At 43.6% G+C, this 25,630-nt stretch overlaps 1 protein-coding gene across 6 annotated transcripts in view; it reads left to right on the plus strand.

Moving 5' to 3' along the window:
- The first annotated feature begins 1,446 nt into the window (after positions 1-1,446).
- Positions 1,447-25,630, plus strand: part of ST8SIA6 (ST8 alpha-N-acetyl-neuraminide alpha-2,8-sialyltransferase 6) — a 63,553-nt gene continuing 39,369 nt past the window's right edge. For 3 of the 6 annotated variants that reach the window (NM_001396567.1, NM_001396568.1, XM_046919586.1), the window contains exons 1-2: positions 19,583-19,702; positions 19,906-20,001. In NM_001396567.1, coding sequence (NP_001383496.1) covers positions 19,608-19,702; positions 19,906-20,001 — 191 coding nt within the window. In that variant the 5' untranslated portion in view covers positions 19,583-19,607. Of the gene's footprint in view, positions 1,744-13,739; positions 13,794-19,582; positions 19,703-19,905; positions 20,002-25,630 lie in introns of those variants that run through there. The other 3 variants (XM_046919589.1, XM_046919590.1, XM_046919584.1) reach the window with 3 other exon arrangements.

The raw sequence follows: 25,630 nt of genomic DNA on the forward strand, positions 1-25,630 counted from the left end.
GAAGCAGTCTGCTCCAGAATTTGTTTGTTCTGGGAAGAAATGGAAAAGCAGAGAAGATAGGAACAGGTCTGCACAACGTGGGTAACTGAAATGGGTGAAATAATTGCCTGGCCGCATCCAGAATTCCTTCTGGCATAATAATGCTCTCTCTGAGCCCGCTAACTCAGTAGATTCTAGCTTCCCTTTGATACACTGAATGATTTCAGACTATATCTCGGGATGGAATGGGGCTGAGTGTCACCACAGGTGTAAAGAAGTGACAAGAAAATGTGGGGAATCGTGAAGGAAGGAGCTGGGGGTGGTGTGGGCATAGAGGAGGAGCAATGCATGAGCGGACTGACATATGGCTGTGAGTTCAGAGTTAGAAGTTTACAGCTTGCAGGCCTGGAGACGTGTCGGCTGACATGCTCCCAGAGAATCGGAAGCTGCAGGGACCCATACTGCCGAGCAGATCATCAGATGCATAAATCAGCGTGAGTCGTGCTGGCGAGGCTGAATGGACGCCCACACTGGCAAGCAGTGCCATGCAACAGGAGCAGGCCCGTAGAGTGAAACAGTTGGCACTGGGGATCCAATGTCCACGCTATTTGGGGTGGGGAGAGGGGGCGGAGGAGGTTCAGATTAAATTAAGCACGAAGACATGCTTCTGGACTGTACCTAATGTGCTGCAGCCACCAGGAGCACCTTAGGTACAGTCCAGAAGAGCGTCTTATGGTTTAAATTAATCTGAAAGCAATCAAGCTTGTGCACCCCGAGACCACACCACAAAGCAAACAAAAATGGAGTTGATGAGGTGACTTACTTTAAAAACGTATTCTCAGAGTATAAATTGCTGGTGTAGATGCAGCTTCTTTTGAATGCGTAAGGATATAGAAGGGTACATGACAGCTGGGTGCAAATTTTTCCTATGAGCTGTAAAGTTTGTTAATAGGTGAATTAGTACACGTGGGAAAAAAGTCGGTTTTGTTCTCGAGTTATCTATTTAGGATGTCTAAGACTCTCTCAGGCAGTTTGTGAAATACTACAGACCCACAGTTCTGTCTGGAAAACCTTCTGGCTGCCTGTGCCTGCATGTGTGGCCTCCTGCACAGCAGATCTCTGATCCCCCTGCTGGGTTTTTGGGTGACACTGCACCGCCAGTAACATAAACCAGTTGCTATTTCCTCTGATCATTAATCACTCAGGATCTCATCGGTACTTAATTGAGATACCTAAGGCACCCTTATACAGACTATAAGATTTCTTGTACTTGGAGCCCTTCTCCCTTTCTAAGGCACTTACATTTTCTAGGAATAGCCTTGGTAATAAAATGAGTCGCCTAACCCCTTGCCAACAGGGAACACGATGACTGACACTTACACCTTTCATCCTAAGAACTAAACCTATGCCTGGAATCCTGCCCTGGCTGCTGGCAGGCTGTCAGTGTGATGCAAGAGCCTCCTCGCCAGAGCAGAGCAGGGGGCTCGGTGTGAAGTTTCATGCCCTTCGTTGTTGCTTTGCAAAGCATTGGTGCATTTGGCTCTCTGGTCCATCTGACGTACGCGTGTATTATGCTGGGGTTCTTGTGCTCAGAGGGTGGATAACCGTGCTCTACAAAGAAGACCTGGAAAGGACTTTGCAGGCTGCTGCATGAGGCTCCTGCAGCCATGTCCTGGACTCGCTCTGTCACAGCAGTGTGCCAGCAGCTCCATCCTGCAGGGCTCAGCAGGGCACGGCAGAGATCCAGGCGGTCAGAATGAGAAGGTGAGTGGCAAAAGCTCTGTGTTTACTCAGTTCCTACTGGCGAAGCAGAAGCAAGACTTGACTGTGCATATTATGAGAAGGAGTTGCTCTCTCAGCCATGTGGTGCCTAGCACTTCATGCATCCAACCAAGCACAGCAACGCTATAAATAATCAGGCAAAGGAAAGAGTAATTGCTTGATTGCAGACTGCAGTGGTGTTTAGACTAACTCTATCATTTTCCAGTAACATTTTGGGGGTAACCGTTTTTCTATGTTGTCCCAGAGAACCCTCACTTTATTTCTCTTTTAAATTCCTCACTAATGTGTATTCTGATTGTACTCAGGAGCTCAGTGGAAAAATATTCTGAGTTCAGTTTTCAGCATCTTCTTCTGTATCCATTTTTAGTGACTTTCTCACCCAGCAACTAATGAGCCCCAGTTCAGTAAGATATGATACGGTAACACGATGGAAATTGCTGTGGTAGCACTGTAAAGTTACAGAAAAATAGAGGTAACTTTTTTAGATCAAATCAGAAATAAAGTAAAATGTGAACGTCATTCCTGAATTTTTTAGTCTGATCATGTACTGAGAATCTCTAATTATGTAATTATGAAAAGGATGTTGAAGGGGCAAAAGAACGGGTTTTACAAGGGCTTGCACATTGCTCCATTATGATGGAGAGAAACACGACACTTGCTAAGCATAAATGTCACTGTTCCTAACTTTTTGTGCGAGCAGCTAGGACTGATGCCATGGCTGCTGGCAAGGGAAGCTGTGATCCAAAGAGGGAGACTTGAATATTGATGTGTAAAGTACAGTACAAAAGCCAGAGTGTTGGGATACATCTGAAACAAACAAAAAAAATCTGTACTCTGTGCTTCAGTAATGGGCCATTAATTAATATCTCAGTGCCACTCTAAATTACTAACATGTGGCAAAAGTAGAATGACACATTCTTTTTGGCAATTCAGCTGCAGTTTCAAGAAGAAAAAGCCCAGTAGCAATTTTTAGATGATAGACTGAAGATTGGCATTGTTTAATGCTAATAAGAAAGCCAAGAGTGATTTGCAGATGTCAGAGAGAAGACTAGGAAGTATTTAATATTAATATTGGTAATTTATGGAATGCTCTTCATGGACAGAGTCATGATGCAAAACCATGCGAAGAGCAAACACCACAGCTGGCCCTTCCACCAGCCGGCCAGGTAGATACACCTTCAGCTCCTACACTACAAACTGCCTGAAGACTGCATGGAGAAGCAACTAGAAAAATGAAATTGGACTTCATTTTTTCTTTTACGAAACTTAAAATTCTTCATCACAGATAAGCAAGTTCTTAAATAAAAGCATCAAATGTATCAAATGAAAACATCATTTTGTTACAGAAGAAGTAGGTATTTCCATGGCAAGAAGCAAGCAATGGGGACAAGAGGGAGGTTTAAATGAATCGTGTCATTCAGTTCTAACAGGAGCTCTGGGCTTTTGAGTGCCTGCACACATCTGCCCAGAGATGTCAGTGGCTTTCTGTTTAAAGTCAAGCACTGGTACACTGAACCCATCTCAAATATAACCACAGCATGCCTCATAAAACTGAAAAAATAATCGGTGTGAAATGTATTGGAAAACAGTACAGTTATTCATTTGCCTCAGCAGTTTCCTTATTAGGTAAAACAAGCTTTTGATTGCTCTCACAGAGCATGCCATACCTCAACGTGCTGTAAAATAGGCTGTTATAAAAGAGTCCACATGACCTGCATACTTCAGTGACCACTCCTGCAACAAATTCAAATTAACATTTTGATTCCAAGGTCAAAGTCTTATCGTTCAAATAGCAGCAGCTCCACTGGTGATGAGCAGTGCACATCAGCTGTGTGCTGCTGCCTCGTCCTGGGCCGATGGGCATCCAGTGGGGTTTGTGCAAGCAGAAGGCAGGGATCCCAAGTTTCCTTTGTGTTGGGTTCCTTAGAAAGTTACAGTGCAAATTCTTCCTAGCAGATGCAAAAGTAACCAGCATGTGATCAAAATCTTCTGATGAAAAAGGAAAGCATCACACATTGAAATAGAAAGATTAGAAGCTCGTAAAACAAAAGGTTGGCTTAGGGTTCCAGATAGATCATATTGCAAATGGTCTTTCACAGTTGGCTCCTCTCCTTGGAACTACTGAATCATTTCCTACTTGGATATGTTTAGAAATGTCAGCTTTTTCCAATTCGGTTCTATCTGGTTGCATCACTGAAAATTTAGAGGAGCTACCGCAGGAAGAAACTGTTTCTCTAAATCTGGGTTATGTTTCTTCAAGAAGTCCAGGCTTTAGAAGTTGATATAATGGGAGGGGATGTATTAGCACTTGCAATCACCCCTTGCAGAACTCTGAAGCTGGTATCTGAGCCACATCCTTACTGGCCTCTCAGAATTAAAGCCTGATCCTTCTTACATAAATTTCAAATTGTACTGAGATATTATTTAAATAGTGTTCTGACATTAAGTAGATAAAACAAATCAGGAATATGAGTTACAATGAAGTCTTAGTTGAAGACAAAGTTGTTACATAAAACACAAAAGCTGCCATCATATCTAAACTTAGACTATCTGGCATTAAGAGCTGCATGGTGGAGATTGATGGGGGCAAACTCCTAAGCTTAAGGAAGCAGATGATCCATCTTTTCTCTTATATTCGTGCCACAGTAAGAACCTGGCACAGCTGCTTGTGAACCTCACTGAAAAGGACATCTGAAGAGCAGCACCTGTGTATACAAGGATGTATACAAGGATGTTTTATTACAGAAGTTGGAGCCGCTTAGTGTATTGTCTTGTCCAACTGCAGGTGACACTGGCTGGGCACCTTATGACAACTTACAAAGCTGAATATTATGACTATTCTTAGTAGTTATGTAAATAACTGGATGCAACTCTGTATGTGCTGTGCTTTTATCCTTGAAGGGTGGGATGAGAAGACAAACACATATGCTGAATGAAACACCTGTCTGGAATAATTCATTTTGACTCTGCAGTCTTGATAAAAGCTGCCATCTCGGAGTATGATGATGATGTTTCAATGCATATTGTTGAATTGGCAGCCAATGATGAATGAACACTTTCTCTCTCAGATCTGAAAGAGGATGAGGACCCTAATTTTATGCATTACCAGCCAAACTACTGACTAGGGTTAGGAAAAAGAATTATAAGCGATGGTGAGACTACTTCCCATACATCCTTACATCTGATCTATATGTAGGAGATCTCCTTGCCCAAGATGCGATCTGATAGCATGAGATCATCAGATAATAAATCCAGGATGACATTAGGACAACACTAGATAGTGCACACCATAGCAAAAGCCCTGTACAAGCCGGCAGAGCTCTCCACACCATGGTGTCCATGGAACCACCATAGCCAGCAACACCTGTGTGGACGTCAGCCCTTCTGAGCCACTGCTTTCAGCTTTGGCATCCACACTGCCCAGGTGATATACAAAACATGGCATAATGATGTTGGTAGCTTGGTGATTTTGGAGTGAAGATGATGAGCTTGGAAAATTCCCCGGTACTCCTGTGCCTTGTGCCATCACAGAGCCAGTACCACGCACAAGTACTCAGCCTGCCTCTCCGAGTGCCTGTGTTCTCTCTGATACTTCCACAGCGACTTGTGTTTTGTGTCTGGTTAGTGCTGCTGGTATGGACAAGTGTGAACACATCTTGATACAGATAAGAAATCAGAATTAGTTTTGAGGTAATTATTTCTAGTGCTTCGTTTCATTTGTTGTTTCAAGCAAAGCTACTCCAGCACCATGTTTCTGGAATTGCTCTAAGGGTGAGGGCAGGCCAAGTGGCAGCTGTCTGCCATCTGCAGTGGCAGCAAAAAATCCTTGACCATAAAGCAGTGTCTACGAACACATCATTTCTGAGATGACATTTATTCTCTATCCATATCATATTTGCAGTTCGCAGGCATTCTATTGTAAAGATTTTCTTTTCCTTTCCCTGAAAAAATTGGCGCTTTACGAGTAAAACAACCTGTGAAGATGGCCACTGTGCCACTGTTCCCTTTAAATCATCAAAAACAAAACATAACCTGAAATCCTATAATTCTCAGATCCTCTCTGTTTGCTATCTATTATTTATATTCATTGTCAATAGTTCATCAGTTCTGGTCTGTTTTTCCACTTCAAAGATCTTGTTTTTCATGAATGCAGACGTACAGTAGAAAAAACAGCATGATCAATGACCTCACTACAATGAATATAACCCACTTAAAACAGCTTGCTTGCATACAGTCCACAAGCTGAAAATTTCTCATCCCGTTTATGCATAAAAAAAACCAACAAAAAAAACCCCATTTCAGTGAAATGAAACTCATTCTCAAATAGAAATGATTTTTTTCTTCCTGTTTTGAGTGAGGTGTACGAATGAATTCTTGCAAATGACAAATAGAGCGGTGGAAAGCAGGCTGGATCTGTAAACAGCCGGCAAAGAGGAAATATTGCATTCTTCTGATAACGTAGCCCTCCTCGTAAATATTGTAGGTAGTCCTACCTAACCATGAGCTGTTCATCAGCATTTCTCAAAGTGATGAACGGCGTCTTGTCATTTCCTTCTCATTCTGATGATCTGTTATAATGATAGAGGCTTTTATCATAACTCTGTTTGTGAGAGCCTCTCCCTTTCTTGCTCTCTCCCTTCTCTTACTACAAAGGCTCTCAAAGGAAGCCTTTGTACGTCAGGAGAAACTAAATTAACATAATATGCAGCCCCTATAAATAGTTCCTTCAAATTAGACTCTTCCACAAAACCTTGAAGTGACATTTCTTGCATTTTTCCCACTGCAAGTAGAAGATACAATCCAGAATAACATTTTTTTCCCCTTTATACGACATTGTTTCTGTTGTTTAGATCGACTTATCCTGACATTTTCTTTGGCTATTTTTCTGTGTTTCATTCAACCATAAGGGAAAGATAGTCAGAACCTTGTTATTGAATCTTGAATTTGTGCAAAAAAGAGCTTGTTAGAATTGTTGCTTGTAGTATTGGCAAATTAGTTATCAAATACAATGAAAAAATGTCCTAAAGATAGATACTGGAAAAAAATGATTTTTTCATATGTTGTGTTCCTAATTTTTTTTCCACTTTCTTTTGAGAATTGCTTCCAGATGTAAAAAAATAGAACAGAAAACAGCATATTGGCCTAGAAGCATTAAGACAAAGATATTTAAATCATCAACTGCTATGAGGATGATAAATGAGAAAATGTTAGTCACCATTTTCACACTGTGGTGATCACGTGGTGAAATTATCAGAGATTTAATCCAAACAAAGTAGCAGAGTAATTTTTTTTTGTTGTTTTCACACTGTGCCCAACTGAAGAGTGGGATTCACTTCCATGTGGCAAAAGGGGTTTTGACAAATCAGTAGAAGACAAATCCCTGAGGTTTTTTTAAACAAGACAGCCTAAAGATCACCAGTAATTCAGAGATCTCACAGCATTTTGACTGCTCCAAGCCGAGCAGTCACACTAAGGGACAGCCTTCTGTCTATGTCCACAGTTCCTTCTAATTCTTCTCTTGGACATGGTTGGACAGAGGGATTAGGCTACACTAATCCTACACTAAGTTGGTCACTGTTGTCACCTTAAATGTCTGTCAGTCCTTGTCCAGCTGTCATTCTGGAGACAAAAGGCTAGCTGCCAGGATGGGTGATAGGGCTCTGCCTCATCTTGGTGCTCTGGGGCAGTCCTCTATGGACCAGGTGGTGCTAAATGGCTTAAAAATTATCTCCATGAACAGTATCAGTTGTTTAGCACTGCTGAAGAGAGACAGTGCTGATATTGTCAAGCACAGATTTCCAAAAAATGTAGGAACACAGCACTTCTTCCAAGACATTTGATCTTTTTTTCTCCTGGATTTCTCTAACACTCCAGAGGTTCTTTTTTTTTTTTTTTTTTTTTTTCCTTTTTTTTTTTCCCTTTGCAATTTTAAAGGCATAGAATTCAGTTTCTAAAGAAAAAGCTCAGCTTCCCAGAATCTCATGACTCCGGTGACTGAGCAGTGGGAAAAACACTGAGTATCACAAGATGAATAATTAAATCCTAGGCATCCCTCAGTCTCTTGACGTTTTGTCCAGGGAGTACTTCCCTGATCTCAGAAACAGCTATCATTTTAATCCTGCCCACGGGAAGGCAATCCCCCAAGTCTAATTTAATTTAGGTGTGCAGAGAAGCCAACTCATGACCAAACTGTTTGCTTTTTTAATTACGTGGCAGCCTAATCTACTGCTACGTCATGGGCTATTACTGATTCTAGCTCAAGTATAAAAATAAAATGTATTCCTATAAAACATAGACTAACAAGTATCAGACAGCTCAACAAACGGTGACTATTTTCTTCAGGTGCATTGAAGAAATCCTGTGGTAACCTTAATTTCAAATGATCAGGGCTCCTCAGTAAGTACTGTGAGACAAGGTAGTGGCTGGAGAAGCATGGAACAAACTCCTCCTGCAGCCAAGCTCACCACTTTCTGAGGTGGCACCATCTACGCTAATTAATAGTTCCCATTCCACAGCAAAGTTACTTAAGAAAGAGGAAGTCTAAAGAGCTTTGAATGTTTTCCACGAAGGAAATTCTTTGAACACTTCTGCTTCTCTAGCTGAATACAAAGACTCAAATGGATTGATAGGAGGGTTTGGGGTTTTAGGAACAGCTCACTTGCAGAGCTGCAATTCAATTATCAGTTTCTGGGAATCCTAGAGCATATCTTTATTTCACTGTAGCTTAAAGTTGTGCCCTCACAGTGTTGCCAACCTTTATTTTAAGGAGCTCAACTTCAGCCACCGGCCAACCTGCATTGCTGGGCCTGCTCACCAGGCTGCAGGGATCTCCGGGCTCACCAGGCCGCGGGGGTCTCTGGGCTCACCAGGCCTGGCTCCACGAGCTCGGTCTGGGAGCGTTATCTGTCTTAATTGCATTGCACATTTGTGGCTCAGCACAATAAAACTGCTGGCAATTTATTTTCTTGAAGGAGCATGCTCGGCCTGACAGAACATAAGGATTTCACTGGCTTGCTTCTCTCTTAGCTCTCTGGCACATTACCGCACGTAGCCACTCATTAAACATTTTCTCTTTCATGGGTATAAATAAAATATTGAACGCAGTATTCTTTCCAAGCCTTTGATAATTGGGGGAAAAATAAGTTAGAGGTCAATGGGCTTTCTGTAGCCCCACTGCCAGAGTGAGCACATTCTGTGTGACCTTAACACAACTGCTGCAAAATCCACTCTCCAACACCACTTGAATTCAGATGGCCAGGGCCCTTCGAGCCCTGATGAGTTCCACCAGAGGGGCTTGGACGTCCCTGAGTACTCCTTCCTCACTAATTCTGCTCTCTGTGGAATTTAGTAGCCAAACCCCTTTTGATTTCAGAGGAAGTGCTGGCAAACTCCCAGCCTGCTGCAGCCCAGAGGGTGGAGTGGTGAGAGTGGGGCAGCCATTCTCTGTAGGAAAAGGGAAAGAAAGATAAAGGGGAATTTCTGCTCCGATTTCAGGGGAAATTGAAGTGCACCAAGTGAATGTACCAGGGTGTCCATTGACAGGACAGCTCACGTTAATGAGGATATCCAAGAGGGCAAAGGATATAAAAAGAGAGGGCATGCTGCTGTCAGCAAACAGATGGCAATGCCTGAAATCCAGTTCTAGTAAAACTCTCACCAATTTTTGATTCCCTATTCCATGACTTAGTCATATGTGGAATACCCAGAGATGTGGTGGATGTCCCAGAGAGGTAGTGGATGCCCCACCCTTGGAGACATTCAAGGTCAGATTGGATGGTGCTCTGAGCACCATGATCTAGCTGTAGGTATTCCTGCTCATTGCAGAGGAATTGGACTAGATAACCTTCAGGGGTCCCTTCCAACTCAAACAATCCTATGATTCTATGATTCTAGCATGTAAACCAAAAGCCCTAACTCCAGCATCCTGCTGCATGTCACACGGGCTCTGGGAAGTCATGAGGATCCCTGACTCCTTTCTGGAGCTTTGGTGCAGCAGTGGCTCTGCAGGATAATCCCATTTCCATCAAGTTTCCGAAGTGTTTACTAATCAGCCCTAGCTGTGTGGATTAAATAGCTTTAAGTCAGAAGTTGAAATGAGATAAAGGAGGGATCTCTAGCTTTGGGTTTTGCAGAGGGGAGCGAATGCTTAGTTTGGAAAATTAACTTGTAGAAGTATATCCATGAAGTGCATGCACTGCACCAAGTCTCTATGAATTATTTTTCCCAAGTAATTAAATATGCAAATGCACTTAAAATCCAGAACTGTCAAGCTTAGTCCATGTAAGATCATGGAATCATATAGGTTGGAAAAGACCTTCATGCTCATTCCAACTGTCAAAATGGGACTCGATTTGACCACATGTCTTAAGAAGAAGTGATGTATCAGGCTAGCAAAAAATACTTAAATCTTGCAGACATCTCATAGCACAAAGCATTCAAATAAGGGAAAAAAATATGCACTTTCAGATCAGGATAGGAATGCTTTTAATTCCCATTGTCAGGCAGGAGGGCTTTACCTCACCTGTAGCGAAAATGCTCTCTCTGGGTTTTGAAGTAAATTTCTCCCCAGAAGCAACTACCTATTTTAAATATAACTGAAGCCAGGGTGAAGGATTCAGATGCAGATATGTATATTTTAAATGACTGTAGCTGATTACATGAAACTCAGCCATGGCATCCCAGTCATGTCACTGGTATTTTTATTTTTTTCAAGATCTTTTAACTAGCTAGATCTAATGAGGTTGATGCTTGCATGAAAAATACATCACTTGAGCCTCCTTCTAGAAGCAGAGGTCCTTACAAGTTTTGTACCTAAAGCTGGCAAAATCAGCTTGTTCGTATACCATTTATTCATCTTAGATTTCATCTGCCTAGGATAGAACAGTATCTGTAGGCTATTTAAAAAGAAAATGTTCGTGGTAAGTTAATTTTCTGAGCTTGTGTTTAATAACTTAATTAAAAAAAAAATACTGTGCATAAATATCAGAGGTGGCTAAATGTGGAATCAGGAATCTAACACAAATTGCCACATATTTTACAGTCTTAACCTTATGATTCCCATATAAGTCAGTACAGCCAAACGTGTTCTGTCATTTTTTTGTTATACTACCTTGACCTGTGAGTGCAGGTGCCATCATCAGAAAAACATAACGGCAGTTCTCTCTAGCCAGAAAAGACCAAGAGTGCTTTGATTACAGTGTCCCCACCCTGCAGTTCATTTTGCCATCTCAGGGCTTCTTCACCCAGACGCTGGGGCAAACAGGGCTCCTGTCCCTCCTTTCCCATCCAGCGCTTGCTGCAGGTCAGGATGTTGCAGCACTACCTCTCATTTCACATCAGCCCCAAGGCCTCAGCCAGGCAGTGTCCAGGGCACGGATTTGCATCGGTGCCTTGTGAGAGCAGATCTCCACATTCCCAAGCCACTGCCTATTTTCCCCATTGTCCTGTCAAGCAGCATCTTTCCAGTGCCTGCTGGGAGAGCACTCCCATGACCACACACTTCCTCTTTTGTTTAGCCTCAACTGTTTTTATGCTTATTAAATGCTACCTGCATTATCTTTAAAAGTCTAGATAAATTATATGCTCAGTAATGTAAAATGACAGTAAACAGGATAGCATTATTTATTATGGGGCTACTCAGCAATTGTTAAAGAGAAAAACATTGAACTATGGAGCTGTGTTGCAGCTTTACAAACAAGGCAGTATCTGGACAAAGAAGTAAGCATGTCTGTTTTGAATTCCACCTTTTCATTTTCAGATATTATCTTTCTTTGGATCCCAATGTGCATCACTGGGGCAGACACACAATGGGGCCCAGGACAACCAATGGGTCCCGTCCAGCAGGGCTCTGTACACTTCGCACACAATGGCTCTTCCAGATCCCTGCCACTATGTGTTAGTCATCCTCAGCTAGAAGCTAAGCGTGCCACAGAACTGAAAACATGCAATTCAGTGCAGACCATTTTGCTCTCCAGCTCTGAGAAAGGGAGCTAGCTCCATTTCCTCCTATCTAGACTGAATCTGGGGTCTCAATCTGGTGAAACGAAGAGTTTTGCACACAACTATTACACCACGTGCACTACTAATGAATGAAGTGCAGAAGGAGTAAAGGAGCAGTGCAGGGCTCAAGCAGCCCCTATTCCCAAGGAAAATGCAGGTGGGTTTGGGGCGGCATGGAGAGGGGCTGCGTGCTGCCTGCTGTTGCCTGCCCTACCTTGTCTGCTGCCACAGGACGGACTCAGGTTTTCATGACTGCACCCAACAGTTATCAACAAAAGCACATACTGCCTGCTTGCTGTTCTCATTGTGCTCTTAAACACCGCCAAGCTGAGCCTGAGCACATCTGGAAAGCTGGAATAAATTTTCTCCAGCTGCAGGTTTCAAGTGATGATTCCTTGCTTTTGAATTGCCTTTTACACACACTCAGCTATTCGGTCAAATGCACACTCATGCAATATGCAAACAGAAAATTAAAAGCAAAGGATTTTAAATGTATTTAAAATGCACATCTCCCAGCAGCACGATAATGGTACTTCAAGCATCAGCATTCTGTGATGAAAATGCCTTCATCCTCCTCCCCACTGTTCCCCTCACCCCTGAGGGTCGGCATTCTCCTGGGGGCCACTGGGCTCCCCCCACACTGAGCCCCCACGTAGCCCCCAGCACCTCCAGCTCTCCTCTTTGGATCCTCCTCCCTAACACCAACATGTTTTAACCAACTGTCTCAGATCTGACAGTCAGTTATGCCAATACCGTTGAATAAAAATGACTCAGAAACATGACATGTAAACCATACACTTAATAAACTAATTGCATTAGCTGGAATTGTTAGCTTTGGGGCATTTCTAATGGCACATAAAGCAGTGTGTCTCTAAATGAGTACTGTGGGTGTTATAGCCCTCAAGGTTAAAATGAAGGTGGATCAGAAAATGAGCATGTGCTGCAGAAGTGTCACCTAGGAGAGGGGTACTGAATGCCTGTAAAATAATGCTAAACATAAGAGTATTTATTTATCCCTCTGCTCAGATGGCACTCAATTTTCCCAGGCTACATTCAGTTTTCCCCTCTGCCAGACCTTAATTCTCTCCTGCCAGGACACTGAATGCACTGGATAATAATAAACAACAATGTGCTTTCTCTGGAAGTACGGTAATTGAGAGGGAGACAAATACATAAGTGGATATCTGAGAACTGTAAGAGAGATCCTGGCTTACCCAGCACGCAGATTTTGTGAGAACTGCAGTATATTTGCAGAGCCTAATGAAAGCGAGTTGGGAGTGCAACATGATCAGCGAGGTCTGTCGCTGACGCACAGATACCAGCCTATTTACTGAAGTGGGGAAGGTAACATTTAAAATAATTGTTGCTTTTAATTATTGCATGAATCACAGAGGAGATTGTATTTACATACGGCAGGATGCAGTGCCGCATGTAGCATGATGAGTTTTGAGGACACAGAGATGGAGAGCTCAGCGCAAAATTGTTTGCTGGAGGATGAAAGAAGTCCAAGGCCCCATAGCTGCATCTAACACCGTCTGCACTCCCTGGCCGGGGCTCAGGCCTGGGCTTCTCACTTGATCCCAGTCCCAGGTTGGCCTTAGCCCCACTCACCACCCCTCCCCCCCCCCCCAACAACCCCAGCAGCAATGCTACTCTGGCCTTGCTCCACTACAGAAGCAAACCCAGTGGGCGCCGGTCCATCCTGAGCTCTGATCTTCAACCAGTGTCATTCAGACAGAAAGTTACTTCAGGATACCTAATAGAGAATAGAAACATTTGAAATAATGCCAGCAGATAGCAAGACTTCTATAGTGGGAATGTGAAGTCACAGGTTGAACCAGTGATTGAGCAACTGGTGGGAAAGCAGGGCCAGCCCAGGGTTGCTCAGGTGCAAGCAATGCATTTGAATGACAGGAAGGGATGGAGCCAGGATCCACCCTTTCCCAGACTTCATTTAAGGGCTGGCAGGGGGAGGTAAAGGCATCTTCTCTGGAGATCCCTGCCTATCTGTGGACCTTATGGGTCTTTGGAAGGTAAGCAGTTTCTTTCTCTTAATTCTATATCTACTGTTATTACGTCTAAGTAGATGCTCACATGCTGTACCTTGAGACTTTACTGCTTTGCTATCTTGTTATGCTTTCTATTGTGTTACACCTTCCCATATGCCTATATATCTTGCTGGCTGTTAAAGTTGCCTGGACTTATTTCTGTTTGGAGATAAAGGCTTCCAGTTCCAATTTATAATAACTCAGGGCATTACTAGACAAATATAAATAAAGAAGTAGGATTGTCTGGGCTTTTTCTTTTTTTCCTTTGCCCTGCACTTGGTTTTCCTGAGGTTTCTGAACCAGGAGGGCTGTCCCATGGTGAGAGTAATGTTCTTGTATGGCCTATCTTCCTATGTTTCTTTTCTTCCCAGGGTGTGTTCTGACAGTTGTTACTTTCTTGCTTTTCCCTATTGCAGTGTGGATGTGTCCCTGTGCCCTCATGTCTCATGCTGATAGTTCATTGTGAAGCTTCTTCCAAACATGATTTTGCCGTGTGCTTAACCAGAAGCATGAGACTGGCCCCAATTTAACAAATACTAATGGTCTGAGCTGGCTCACAGGCCCTTCAGCATCCTCATGATCCACTCCTCTTCTGCTTGACCTCTGAGATGTTGCTTCTGAGCTGAGCACCTTGCATCTGCAAGTCTTGATCAGAACCCACATCCCTCTGTGGGGCACCAGCACTGCAGCCACAGGGGCTTGGGTATACTTGCATCCATTTGGAGCCTTCCTGGTGCTGCAGCCTTATCAGCATTCACTGCATAACTCTACAAATGGCTTCAAAAGGACACAATATGGGAAATGGAGAATCTGGGATTTGCAGCAGTGATGTTTCTACAAAGCATTCAACTTTTTTTTTTTTTACCGTAGAATAAAATAGGAGAATCAGTATTATGTAGAAATAGGTTTAGGTTGCAGTCTAGGAGGTCGTATTTTTAACTTCATTTAATGAGGTTAATGGCTTTTGCTCAGTTTGAAGACAGAGGTCCTGTCCTCCTGGTTCCCATGAGGTTATGTTGCTTCGTATCTCATCTGCTGCCGTCTTTAGTACCAGCAATCTATCCCCATACATCTGCATGTGTCTTTATTTTTTATTTGCTGTACTCTATGTGAGATTCAACAAAAGAAATGTAAGAATGCCAAAAAAAAAAAGGACAGATCTAGATTTTTTTTTTTTCAGTGCACTACAATCCCCAAGAGCAAGTCTGGAGGTGGCCATCAGGCCACCATTTTGGAACCAACTCAATAGATAATCCTTCCATCAGCCCCTCAGACAGCTGTTCCTCTCTTTTCTTACGAGTAATCACCCTTCTTTGCTTAAATAATGTATACATGTGGCTTTCCATAAGCATAAACAATACTGCCTGGCCACTGCATCATCAAAGATGATCTAACTCCACTGTGGTTTCCCATTCTCATGGCATTGTACGCTTGTACTTCAATAAGCGTGATTCCAAATTTAGGTTTTTGTACAGATAAACAGCTAGGCACATTGTCCGTATTCACCAGTGGAAATAAATGTTAAGCTTGATATAATTATCTCAACTGCTGACCATACAGCCCCATGAGAACCCTTGTGCTATGTGCCACCTTGGAGGCACCACTCTCATCCATTGTGCAGGCATGTTGAGGCAGCTTGGGCTGTACTGTCAGTGTGCATGCTGATCTACAACAAGTAAAAGTTACTTGAACAGTGTTTGTCAAGGTTGATTTACTTGCTTTGTTTGTTTGGGCTTTTAATAATAGTATTAGAAGTCTTTGTTCCTGATGGATTTGACATTGTGCCATTGGTTCATTAGGATTTGGTTGAGTGTCATGCATTATTTTTAATTTGCACTCACAGTATGCTCTGTAATAACTTGGTCTTGATTCTAGCAATAGATGCTGTGAATATCTATTAAGAACAGTGCTGATTTGTGCAATGCGTAACGAAATTCCTTGCAAAAGGATACTTAGTGCTTTATGTCCTTTAGCACAGGAAGCTAGAGTTTCCAAATAACAATAGAATTTTTTTCTTAGAAAATTGTTCCTGGGGCAACCATAATGGGAAGGATTTCAAATTGGATGGAAAGCATTGACACAAGCTGCTGTAGATGCCAGAAGCTTACATGGTTTCATAAAGTAATTAGGCACAATTATAGAAGAAGAAACCATGAAATGGGACTAAACCTTGATTGATGGAAGCTGGGAAAGGGTCTAGAGACAGATTGTTGCATGCCCCTTCCCTGGAAGTCTGCTGCTGCCTCAAGAACACGCTGTTCTCACCTGACCTAATACCCATAACTTCTTACAGTGTTAAATTAAGAAGTCTCATTAAGTGCATTTAGGAAGAGACCAGAAAAAAATAGCTACCTTCATGTTAACAACTTGCAAGTTGTTGGGAATTTTGCACTGAAATCATCCTTTGTACCTCATTAGTATTCAGATCCTCTTCTCCCCATTAGCTTCCTTAGGAAGAACATACACATTGGATTGCACTACAATCATGGGCATTTGAATGCCAGCCGTGCCCTTAATTGGATGGAGTCTTGCCTGGTTGCTGGCAATAGAGCACTGATTCTCAGTATGGCTACTAGCCTCAAGTTCATTTGTGCTAGGAGGTACATTTTAGACAATGGGTGTTTGTTTTCAGGCAGGATCATGATTGCTGAACAGTGGAAGCTGGCTACTGGGTTAAACTAAACAGAAAAATCTGGTGGAGCACAAGCAATACTTTCCTTTGACACATAAAAAGCATAGTCAAGTATACAACAGCAAAAATCATACTCATTTTGTGCACAGGAGGCAAGTCCTGCCACCAGTGTGAGATCTTACAAGACACTCAACATCTTGAAATGTTCTGCATGTGCCCTCTTCTCATCTTCCCTGTGGAGAGGGAACAGAGCCTTACAGGAGTTGTCACTGATGCTCCTGATGACTGTCAGAAAACTGGGATACATGTGATCGCTTCTAACCAGCTAAAACTTCACTTGTTTTAGGCAGACCTCAACACAGTTTACCAGCTGGATTTAGTTAATTTAGTAAAGACTTTTTTATAAGATTTGAAAAAAAAAATACTGAAAAGCAGTAAGGAATGAGTTCAAAAAGGTGTAGTACTAGCAAGCACACAAAGACTTATTAGTTTTGCATTGGGCTTTGAGGTTGCTTTGTTTTTTTTTTTGCTAACAGCACCTGCTCCCATTGATATCTCATCTAACAATACCCAAAGAGTAGTGTCTCACCCACATCTCCTACATCTTGCTCTGAAGCTCTCCTTTGCTTTACTGTGAAGTGAGGTTCCAGTTTCACTGAATATCTCTGGTGCCTTTGTCTCCCTCCTGATTGTACCAGTCACCTCCCCTCTTATTTGCAGCCACTAATGTTCCTGTGATAGCCATTGCTTGGATAAGGCAGCATTAGGAAAGCATTTAATGAACATTAATTGCTGCTTAAGATGATTTAGCTGCTGGAAATAAGAAGGCTAACCATGTGACCAGGCAGCCCTCCAGGCATCAACACCAGACTTCTAAGATGCAATCCAGTTGACCTGGGGGAAGCAGCCTTTCACAGGTGATACCCAAGGCCACATTTTAATTTTTCCAAATTAGCAGCTAAGTCAGGTTGTAGGAACCTGGTGGAAAAGTCATTGTGACACCACCTGGCTGATTAGTGATCTCTTCCTCCTGTGCAAGCCAGCAATTATCAGTTCTCACTGACTTCCCAGCTAATGGGAATCAGAAGCTGGGGGATGCTGCCAAGATGTGGCAGCTTCCAGCTGTCAGGAAAGGGTGGGACAGCCCCTATGTACATCTTCTTCTACATGGCATTTTGCCTGTATCTGCCTCTCTTCTATGAGGTTACCTGATACTGTTGCTCCTGATGTGGCAACATAATGCGAGAGACAAATATGATCATTAAATCAGGATTTGAATTTAGGAATGCTGGATTCATCATTGATTCTCATCTCACCCCTTAGGTAGGTCACTAAACCTCTTTCCTAAGCTGCTCTGACAGAATTAAAGCTGATAACATCTACAGATACTGTGACACTCAATCAATAAATGCCTGTGAAGTTGTTTGTAAACAACAAGCACCAACTGCTAAGTCTAATTATACAGATAGGTTTGATAATCTTCCTCTTTTCTTTGTGAGAACTTCAGTATGACACAGATTAACCTTTTGATCCAGGGGGAAAAATGGGGAAAAAAAAAAATAAAGATTTCTGCTGGTATTACAGACCAGTGTTGGCAACAGACCTCTAGCTTGAAATATGATATCCCTACTGACATCACTAAATTTCCCATGGATTAGCTGACAGTGATAGTTCAGAACTCAGGGGAAAACTGTACTCTCACAGGGGAGTAATACCAAGAGGGGAAAAAAACAATTATCTTCTGGACTGTAATGCTTAGTTGTCCTTCCTGTACAGCTTAGATGGAATACTGTTAAACCTTTTAAAGGGGAAAACTTACTGTTTACATAGTATTTAATGGAAATTATGAAGTACCTTCATGCTTTTCTGAGGTTACTGTAGACCTGAATCCTTAGATATCTGCTAACCAGCAAAGACATTTACCTTGAAGCCTGCCTATGTGCCCCTATGTGTTCACATATGGTGCTAACTGAGCTTACAGCACATGCCTGAAAAGGGAAATTTTTTAAAGGAGAAATTTCTTTGAGATGTTTACAATTGCTGGCAGACTCAGAACAGCACACCTCTACATGACTTCGGGAGCCCTACTGTAGTGTTTTGTTTCTGGATTGTGACCAAGGACTTCAAAGACAGGAGGAAAACAGCCACGCGTGCTCTGGGCTTAGGGCACTGAGCCAGGCAGTACCTGCTGCCCCTCCAGCTCCCTGCTAGCATTCACAGCACAGCTCTCCAGTGTCTTCACAAGTGCCCTAAAACAAATAATTGGATATTTCCCGGCGTAGAGCATCACAGCGGGTGCCACGCAGCCCCTTTGACGGACCATGAGCACACTGCAGCTCACTGCAATATCCAGCCACTTACCCGGCACATTACCACGTCCCTCGTTTTCTCATTTGTATAACTGCAACAGGGCTTCACGTCAGAGGATTATGAGACTTCAGAGCACAGCAAGAAAGGATGCTTGCAGATACAGGATGCGGGAGGGAGATGGAAGAAGCTGCAGATGTGAGTTATCAGCCTGCTGGCTGTGACTGAGCAGCTATATTGAGGTGTAGCAGCTCTGTTACCCATTCTCTTAATACAGGGCTCCTCATTAACGAAGCCCTGCCATTTCACCAGGCTGCACATAGCAGCATCAGCCTCACGACAGCAACACTACTCAACTGCTCAAAAAGAAGACGTGCAAGCTTGCAGGCACACGTTTATTTACTCACTGTAAAGGTGTTCTATATATAAAGAGCAGGCTCGGTGTTATCTGTACATAACACGAAGAAATACCACAGCACAGCGACCCGTCCGTGCCGGACGCCGGGGCAGGCCGCCCGCTTTCCCCCGGTAACCCCTCGGCGAACCCCCAGCACGGCCCTTCCTCTCGCCCGGCCGAGGCAGCAGAACCCATGCCGGCTTCCAGCCCCAGCAGCCCGCCCGCCCGAGGAAGCCGGGTGGAAGGGGCGGCGTGCCCTCAGGGCTCCCGGCGGGGCAAGGCCCGCAGCCCCGGGCGGCGCGGCGCCGAGGCGGGAGAGGGCCGATAGCGGCGGCGCAGGGCTGCGGGCGAGGGGCGGGGCGGAGAGCCCCCGTGGCTGCCATGGCCGCCTCCCCTCCCCGCCGCCTCCCTTAAATACTATGGGGCGGCCGTAGCTGCGGCGGGAGTTGCTGCCGAGCGCATCATGCGGGCTGTCATCGCCTTGGCCACGGCGCTGGGCAGCACGCTGCTCGGCGGCTGCCTCCTGCGGCTGGGAGGCGAGCGGCCCCTCCGGGCCAGGTAGGGGCCTCGCTCCGGGGCGGGGGAGCCCGGGGGCGGCCGGGGAAGGAGGAGCGGGACGGGACGAGCCCGCTCCATCCCGCGCGGTGGGCTCGGCTCGCGGCTCGGCAGCCGGCGGGGCAGCGCCCGTCGGGGAGCGGCCGTCGCCCGGTGGCGGCTCTCGCCGGTTTTGACAACTTTTGTTATCCCGTCTTGCTTGCCAGGGGCTGGGAGGAGGAGGCAGAGGTAGCGACTGTCACTCCGAAAGTGGTGCGAGCCCTCAGGTCTCCCTTAACGTCCCTTCCTCAGACAGAGAACAGGTAGGGCTCGGCGGCTGCAGCTGCTGTGGGGCGGTTTGCTCGGGAAGGTGTGCGGGAGCGCGCGTTTGCCCTTCCTTCAGTTCGTGCATCCTTTTTCTTTGAGCAGATCAATCGGAGGGAGCACGGGGGCTTATTAGACCGAGAAAGTGGAAATTCCCGTTCACTTCAATATATTATTCGCTAATAGGGCCTCTTAATGACGGCTGTCACTCTGCCTTTGGTTTTGAGCCCGGTAAAATGTTGCATATGACAGTTTTGTTAACACACGGCGTACAAAGTCCTGGATGCTGTGAGCCAGGTGTCTCTTATTCTCCTCCCTGGGAAGCTGGGGCTGGGTAGCGCTAAGATCATTTTGGAATGGGTATTTTATTAAAGACGCCTATTTCTCCCGGAGGTATCTGAAGGCTCTTTCATTTTGTGCGATGTCGTACTTCTCAGGAGCCCTTCCATCTGATCCCGTGCCTTAATCTTTTACATCAACTCGGATCTTTGCTTTGCAGCCGGTTATTTCGTACTGTGGAGGTTCATATGAAAACAATTGGTGGAATAAGCCGTCAGACAAGTTGTGTGAGCAGTTATCAGCATTAACAGCAGTGTTTTTGTTCTCTTAAGTCTTCACACACCGTAGGAAAAGTAATAGTGCAGAAGAGGATGGAGTCATCCACACATGAGATGTTGCTGTGTAAGAAGTAGTTTGTAAATATTTTGCTATTCTCTTCTGCTTTATATGGCTTCATTAACGTTGTAGTTCCAGTTAAAAAATAGAAAGAACTTGGGAATTGGGTCTTTAACTGAAATTGTGATGTCCTGGCTGTATTGAAGTCAGTGGTGACAGTGCAGTTAGCCTTACTGAGACCATCGTTTCACGCAGCCTCCTGAAATTTGATGTTGAAATAGCAAATGCTTTCCCTAAGTGAATCCAAGGGACAGTAGTCTTAATAACCATCGCAGCATATGGTTTCTCACACATATAATGAGAGCACTGGTGTTCCGTGCCTCAAAATTTGGAACTACTGTAAGTTTAAAATGTCATTCAGAATTAGAGTGAAACAAAAGGAACAGGAGCAGGCTTCTAACCACTGTTATGTTCTTTTAGCTTGCTTCTCTTTCCTGTGTTCATTTTTTCCCTTTCTGCTTTTTTTCCTTCTTTTCCACTCCTTACTATTTATTGGTTTTGCTGTGTGTGCTCTGTTCTGCTTTGGGTTCTGTAGCTGTCAGTCTGTTCTCATTTCTGGTCTGTTTTGTGTTATGTCTGTGGTTCTCCTTTGCAACAGTCTTCCCGTACTCTGCCTTTCCCAGTTAGTTTCCAAGCTGCAGCCTCCTGCCACTCAGCTCTGTGTGCTAAACCGTGGAGTCAAATTGACTAGAAATGCTGGCAGAGAGCACTTCAGAGAACAGAGCCTAGCCACTTCCCATCTGCTCTTAGTGCATTCACAACTGGAGCAAAGAAAGTGGAAACAACACATGCTGAAGAAGGACAAAAGTTTATGGCATGTATGGGTCAGCTGGTAGTCTCTATAATAAGGCAAGTGAGCGTGAGATTTTAAAGGAATGTTTTTCATTAAACTGCTTGGAAAATTTTGACACCAATTTGTAGCTAGTTTTCCTCAGCCTGAAATTGTTTTTTTAGTGACTAAGTGACTGCAGAAGTGCAACAAGTAGATTATTTGTCTGAAAAGTTTCATTTCACTGTAACTCCTGTGGCTGTAGTGTCTTTGGAGGGAAGGAACCCAGGAGGGGATGTTCTTTCTCATGTGGGTGGCTGTGCTCGATAGGTTGTCCTGACTGTGGTGCTTTTGGCATCTGACAAAGGAGAGAGAGCTGCTGGAGTGACCAGGAGCTGCGTCCTAACCCAGAGAGCAGCTGGAGTGGGCAGGGAGCCATAGTGGAGGGATTTGATTCGGGCAACAGCTGGACAGGGCCTGGCTGAGGGCCACGCTGGAGAGATGCAATCTGGAGAGCATCTGGACTCATTCAGGAGATTCAGACCAATCCCTCCATGATGGAGGTGGATGATGTGGGCAAGAGGAATTAGATTCCAGTTTTCAGTGGGATTCTGCTGCAGCATCTGTGAGTACTGCAAAAGGGCAAAGAGTCCATGACTGAAATATGCTCTGTAGGTATTAGTGAATTCTTCAAATGAGGCAGTGTTAGTATGGTGATGCTAAAACCTACGAACAATCTATTGGTGCATGCTTTCCAAGTGTAGTTCTCTTAAGATATCCTGAAGGTTTGAATAGCAGTGCCTTGTTGTATCCCATCCTGCATAAGAGAGTGTGCATATGTGTTAGGTTAGACCCTGATCACTTCATCAGTCGGACTCATTTCTCTGGCAAGCAAATATTTTTGTCCCCAGCTTTGGTGGGAGGAAATTAAAAAGAAAATAAAGGCACTTTCCTTGTTGAGCTCCAATCAGTTAGTAGATGATTTTCAAGAATCACGAACTGCTGCTCTTATTGTGGTCTCTTTTGCTGTTGGATGCATATTTGTAACCAAACATCTCTCGAAGAATCTCCAAGCCCCTATTATACTGTTGCCTTTCAATAATGTAAGGTAATCTGCTCTTTTAGTTTGAGTAATTCTTTTACAAGGATGAAATTGAAGGATGAAAGGATAAGAAGTAGGAGATTGGTTCAGACTGCCTTAGATTTCTAGGCAGCTGCCATGCACAGCGGTGTTTAATTAGATAGGGACTAGGCACCTAAAGTTCTCTGAAGATCTGTGTCTTGGTAACCTTGAAGATGTGCTTTGGCTTTTACAGAACATTTCATACTACTTTTCCTTGTTAAGTGGTGGAAATCTCCAACAATGTGACTGCTTCTACAGTATGATTGCCAGTTTTTGACTCGGGCTTATTTCATGGTCTGTATTTGTTATAGAAGGGTTTCTTACTGAAAACACAACCATTGTTAACAAGGTTTCTTTAGTAGTCCCCAGATTTCTCCATGTGAGCAGTATCATTTATTTTGCAGTATCGTTGTTCTCTGGCAGATCGTTGTGTCTGTGCCTTATACCATCTTCTCATATTTTAAGCTGTAACTACAAGCACGGCTTAAACTTGCGTAAGCCAGCAGCGCAACCAGAAGGAGCAGTCCTGCACTTGTCTCACCTTTAGGCACTTGGTTCTCTCAATCTGCCTCCGTTTGCGATAGCATACGTGTTTGTGTCATATCAGCATCAACAGCGAAACAGAAGGCTCAGGGCTGCTAGTGCTGTTCAGGGGAGGATGTCTGTGATAAGAGGATCTGAGTAGTACTGTCTCTGTCATGAAGCTCAGAGTGCGTTATGTTAAACCTGAAATTCCAACTCCTTTCATACTGTGGCACGTAGAGCAGATAAATAATGCCAGCTGCTTACAGGGAAGGTGAAAATAGTCTTCTCAAGCACCATGTGTATACATTTTAGATACAGATAATAACAAGGCAGTGTTATTTATTGCTTATTTTAGGGCATTTGCTTACTATTTGCCTAGCTTACTCTGTCTTTGCAGGTTCAAGGCAAGCGCAGTGTGGAGACTGTTGTGGTAATTGAGCAGGGGGAGGAAGTGATTGAGGAGCTATGAGTAAACAAGTTAGTATTGATACAGTGTTTCGCAATTCTCATTTCTCCAATTCCTCCCTCAGCAGCAGATCTTGATGCAGGCCTAGGGAATAAACAACTATTCCTAATTAACTATGCTACAGAGACCTGTACATTCTGTCTCCTGTCAAAATATTGCATTCTGGCAGGCAGAAAGGGAAGAAGAGGCAGACTATTATGGAGATTATAAACAGTAGCGTAGTGTGTTGCACAAACAATTTGCTACAGTTCAGATTAGTCAGCATTGGTGGCCCTTTACTAATTTTACTGCTGTCTTAGTATTCATTCCCCTCATTTCCAAGTGATGCATGCAGACATATTTTAAGAGCACGTTTCTAATGCGTGCCTCATGTATTAGTTCTGTCTAAATGAATAGGTGTTCGCTTGAAAGCTGCTGCCAGGACATATTTATGTTCTGACAACAGTGAAAGGTTTCCCAGCCTTTTTCTGTTCTTTTTCCTTGGTCCAAGTGAAACTGCTCTGTCATTCTGTCTATCACACACTGTTGTAACATCATTTTGGTGTAAGTACCTTATTTTTTTCACTTTACCTACTATGAGAGTCTGGATATTGCTTGTCATGTTGTATGCCATGCAGTTAATGGATTTTATAAATAAAAAAATATCTGATGTTATGTATAATGCTGGTGAATGCACTGAAGGTCTACCAAATAATTTCAGAATGCAGCTTGTCTTAAAGAGCTGATTTAGCATTCCTTAGATAAGCAAAACCTCTGGGAACTTGAACGAGGATAGTAGGATTGGTCTCTTTCACAGTTACTGTGATTAATGTTACAAGACAAATTCTTACTCCTATGGCTTGATAGAGCCATTTTTATAGTCCATTTCACCACGGATTTAAATGGTGTATTGCCTTATTAATCAAGGTGTTGTGAACCTTAAAAGCATCGCTGTATTCTTATAATCTGATTCATTTGATGTGGTGTCAAAGATAGCAACAAAAAGCAACATTCCGAGGGAAGCGTGGGTTACAGGTTTTTGATGACTAGTATTCAACTAGTTGAGTATGGATTCAAATATAAATGAATCTCTTCAAGGGAGAAAGTAAGTCAGCAGGAATTCACAATCTGTATAGTGTTGTGTGATGCCAGAAGGATATAAATGTACAGTTTGCATGCAGAAATCTTCCTGTTTAGATGGAGAAGCTCAACTGGAACACAGTTAAGAGGTTCTGTGCTGTTTTAGGGAGAAAAGAATGGAAAGACAGAGTGGTTCTGCTGGGCAAGGAGTAAACAAAGCTGGTTAGTGGGAATTTCATCTGATGTTGAACATGGTCTTATCTCCCTCTGAAACTAGGGGTGAAATTCTTGTTGCTTCCAGTGCTGCCGATCGGTCTGCTCTTAAAGTCTTCAGAAAATCTCATCCCACATTCTTTCAATTTTTACAACTCTTTTTGTAGGGTTTTTAGAGGACTGGCCTTTCAGCCCAGGGCATATCTTTGTTACACTATAATTCTCAGCACTATGCTTCCGATTTTTCCCCTATTTTTTCCTACTGTCCACCTTTTTTTTTTCCCATCCTTTTTCCATCCATCCATTTTCCTACTCTGATTGTTGTGGGTTTTTGTTTTTGTTTTGTTTGTTTGTTTTTTGGCGAGGGGGGGAGGGATGAATTTGTTTTTAAAGGGCTTCCCTTTTCTTTTTCTTGCTGTGTCACCACTCCCCTCAGATTCCATGTTAATGGAGGTACCTGCACTAAGGCTCCTTCTAGTCTCAGGACTGAATGCTATAGGCACAGCAAAATGGACTCTGCACTTCCCTTGCAGTTTTGCAGTTTCTAAGGGTATCCTGGAACAACCTGCTTCTCCAGTCCACTTGCTAGAACATGACTACAAATGGGGTGATCTGAACTGTTCTTCTCCTAATTTCCTATTTTCTTTCATTTTTTATCACCACTGTCCCAGGGGAAGACAGGTTCTTCTTGAGCTGGCCACACTGGGGTTATTCACCATGGACAATTCATTTCCCATTGATTTTTCTAGAAACTTCTATTTCATTTGTGTCAAGTGACTCTCTCAGGACCTAGGCTCC

This window comes from Gallus gallus, chromosome 2 (assembly GCF_016699485.2).
Source record: "Gallus gallus isolate bGalGal1 chromosome 2, bGalGal1.mat.broiler.GRCg7b, whole genome shotgun sequence".
Taxonomy (NCBI): domain Eukaryota; kingdom Metazoa; phylum Chordata; class Aves; order Galliformes; family Phasianidae; genus Gallus; species Gallus gallus.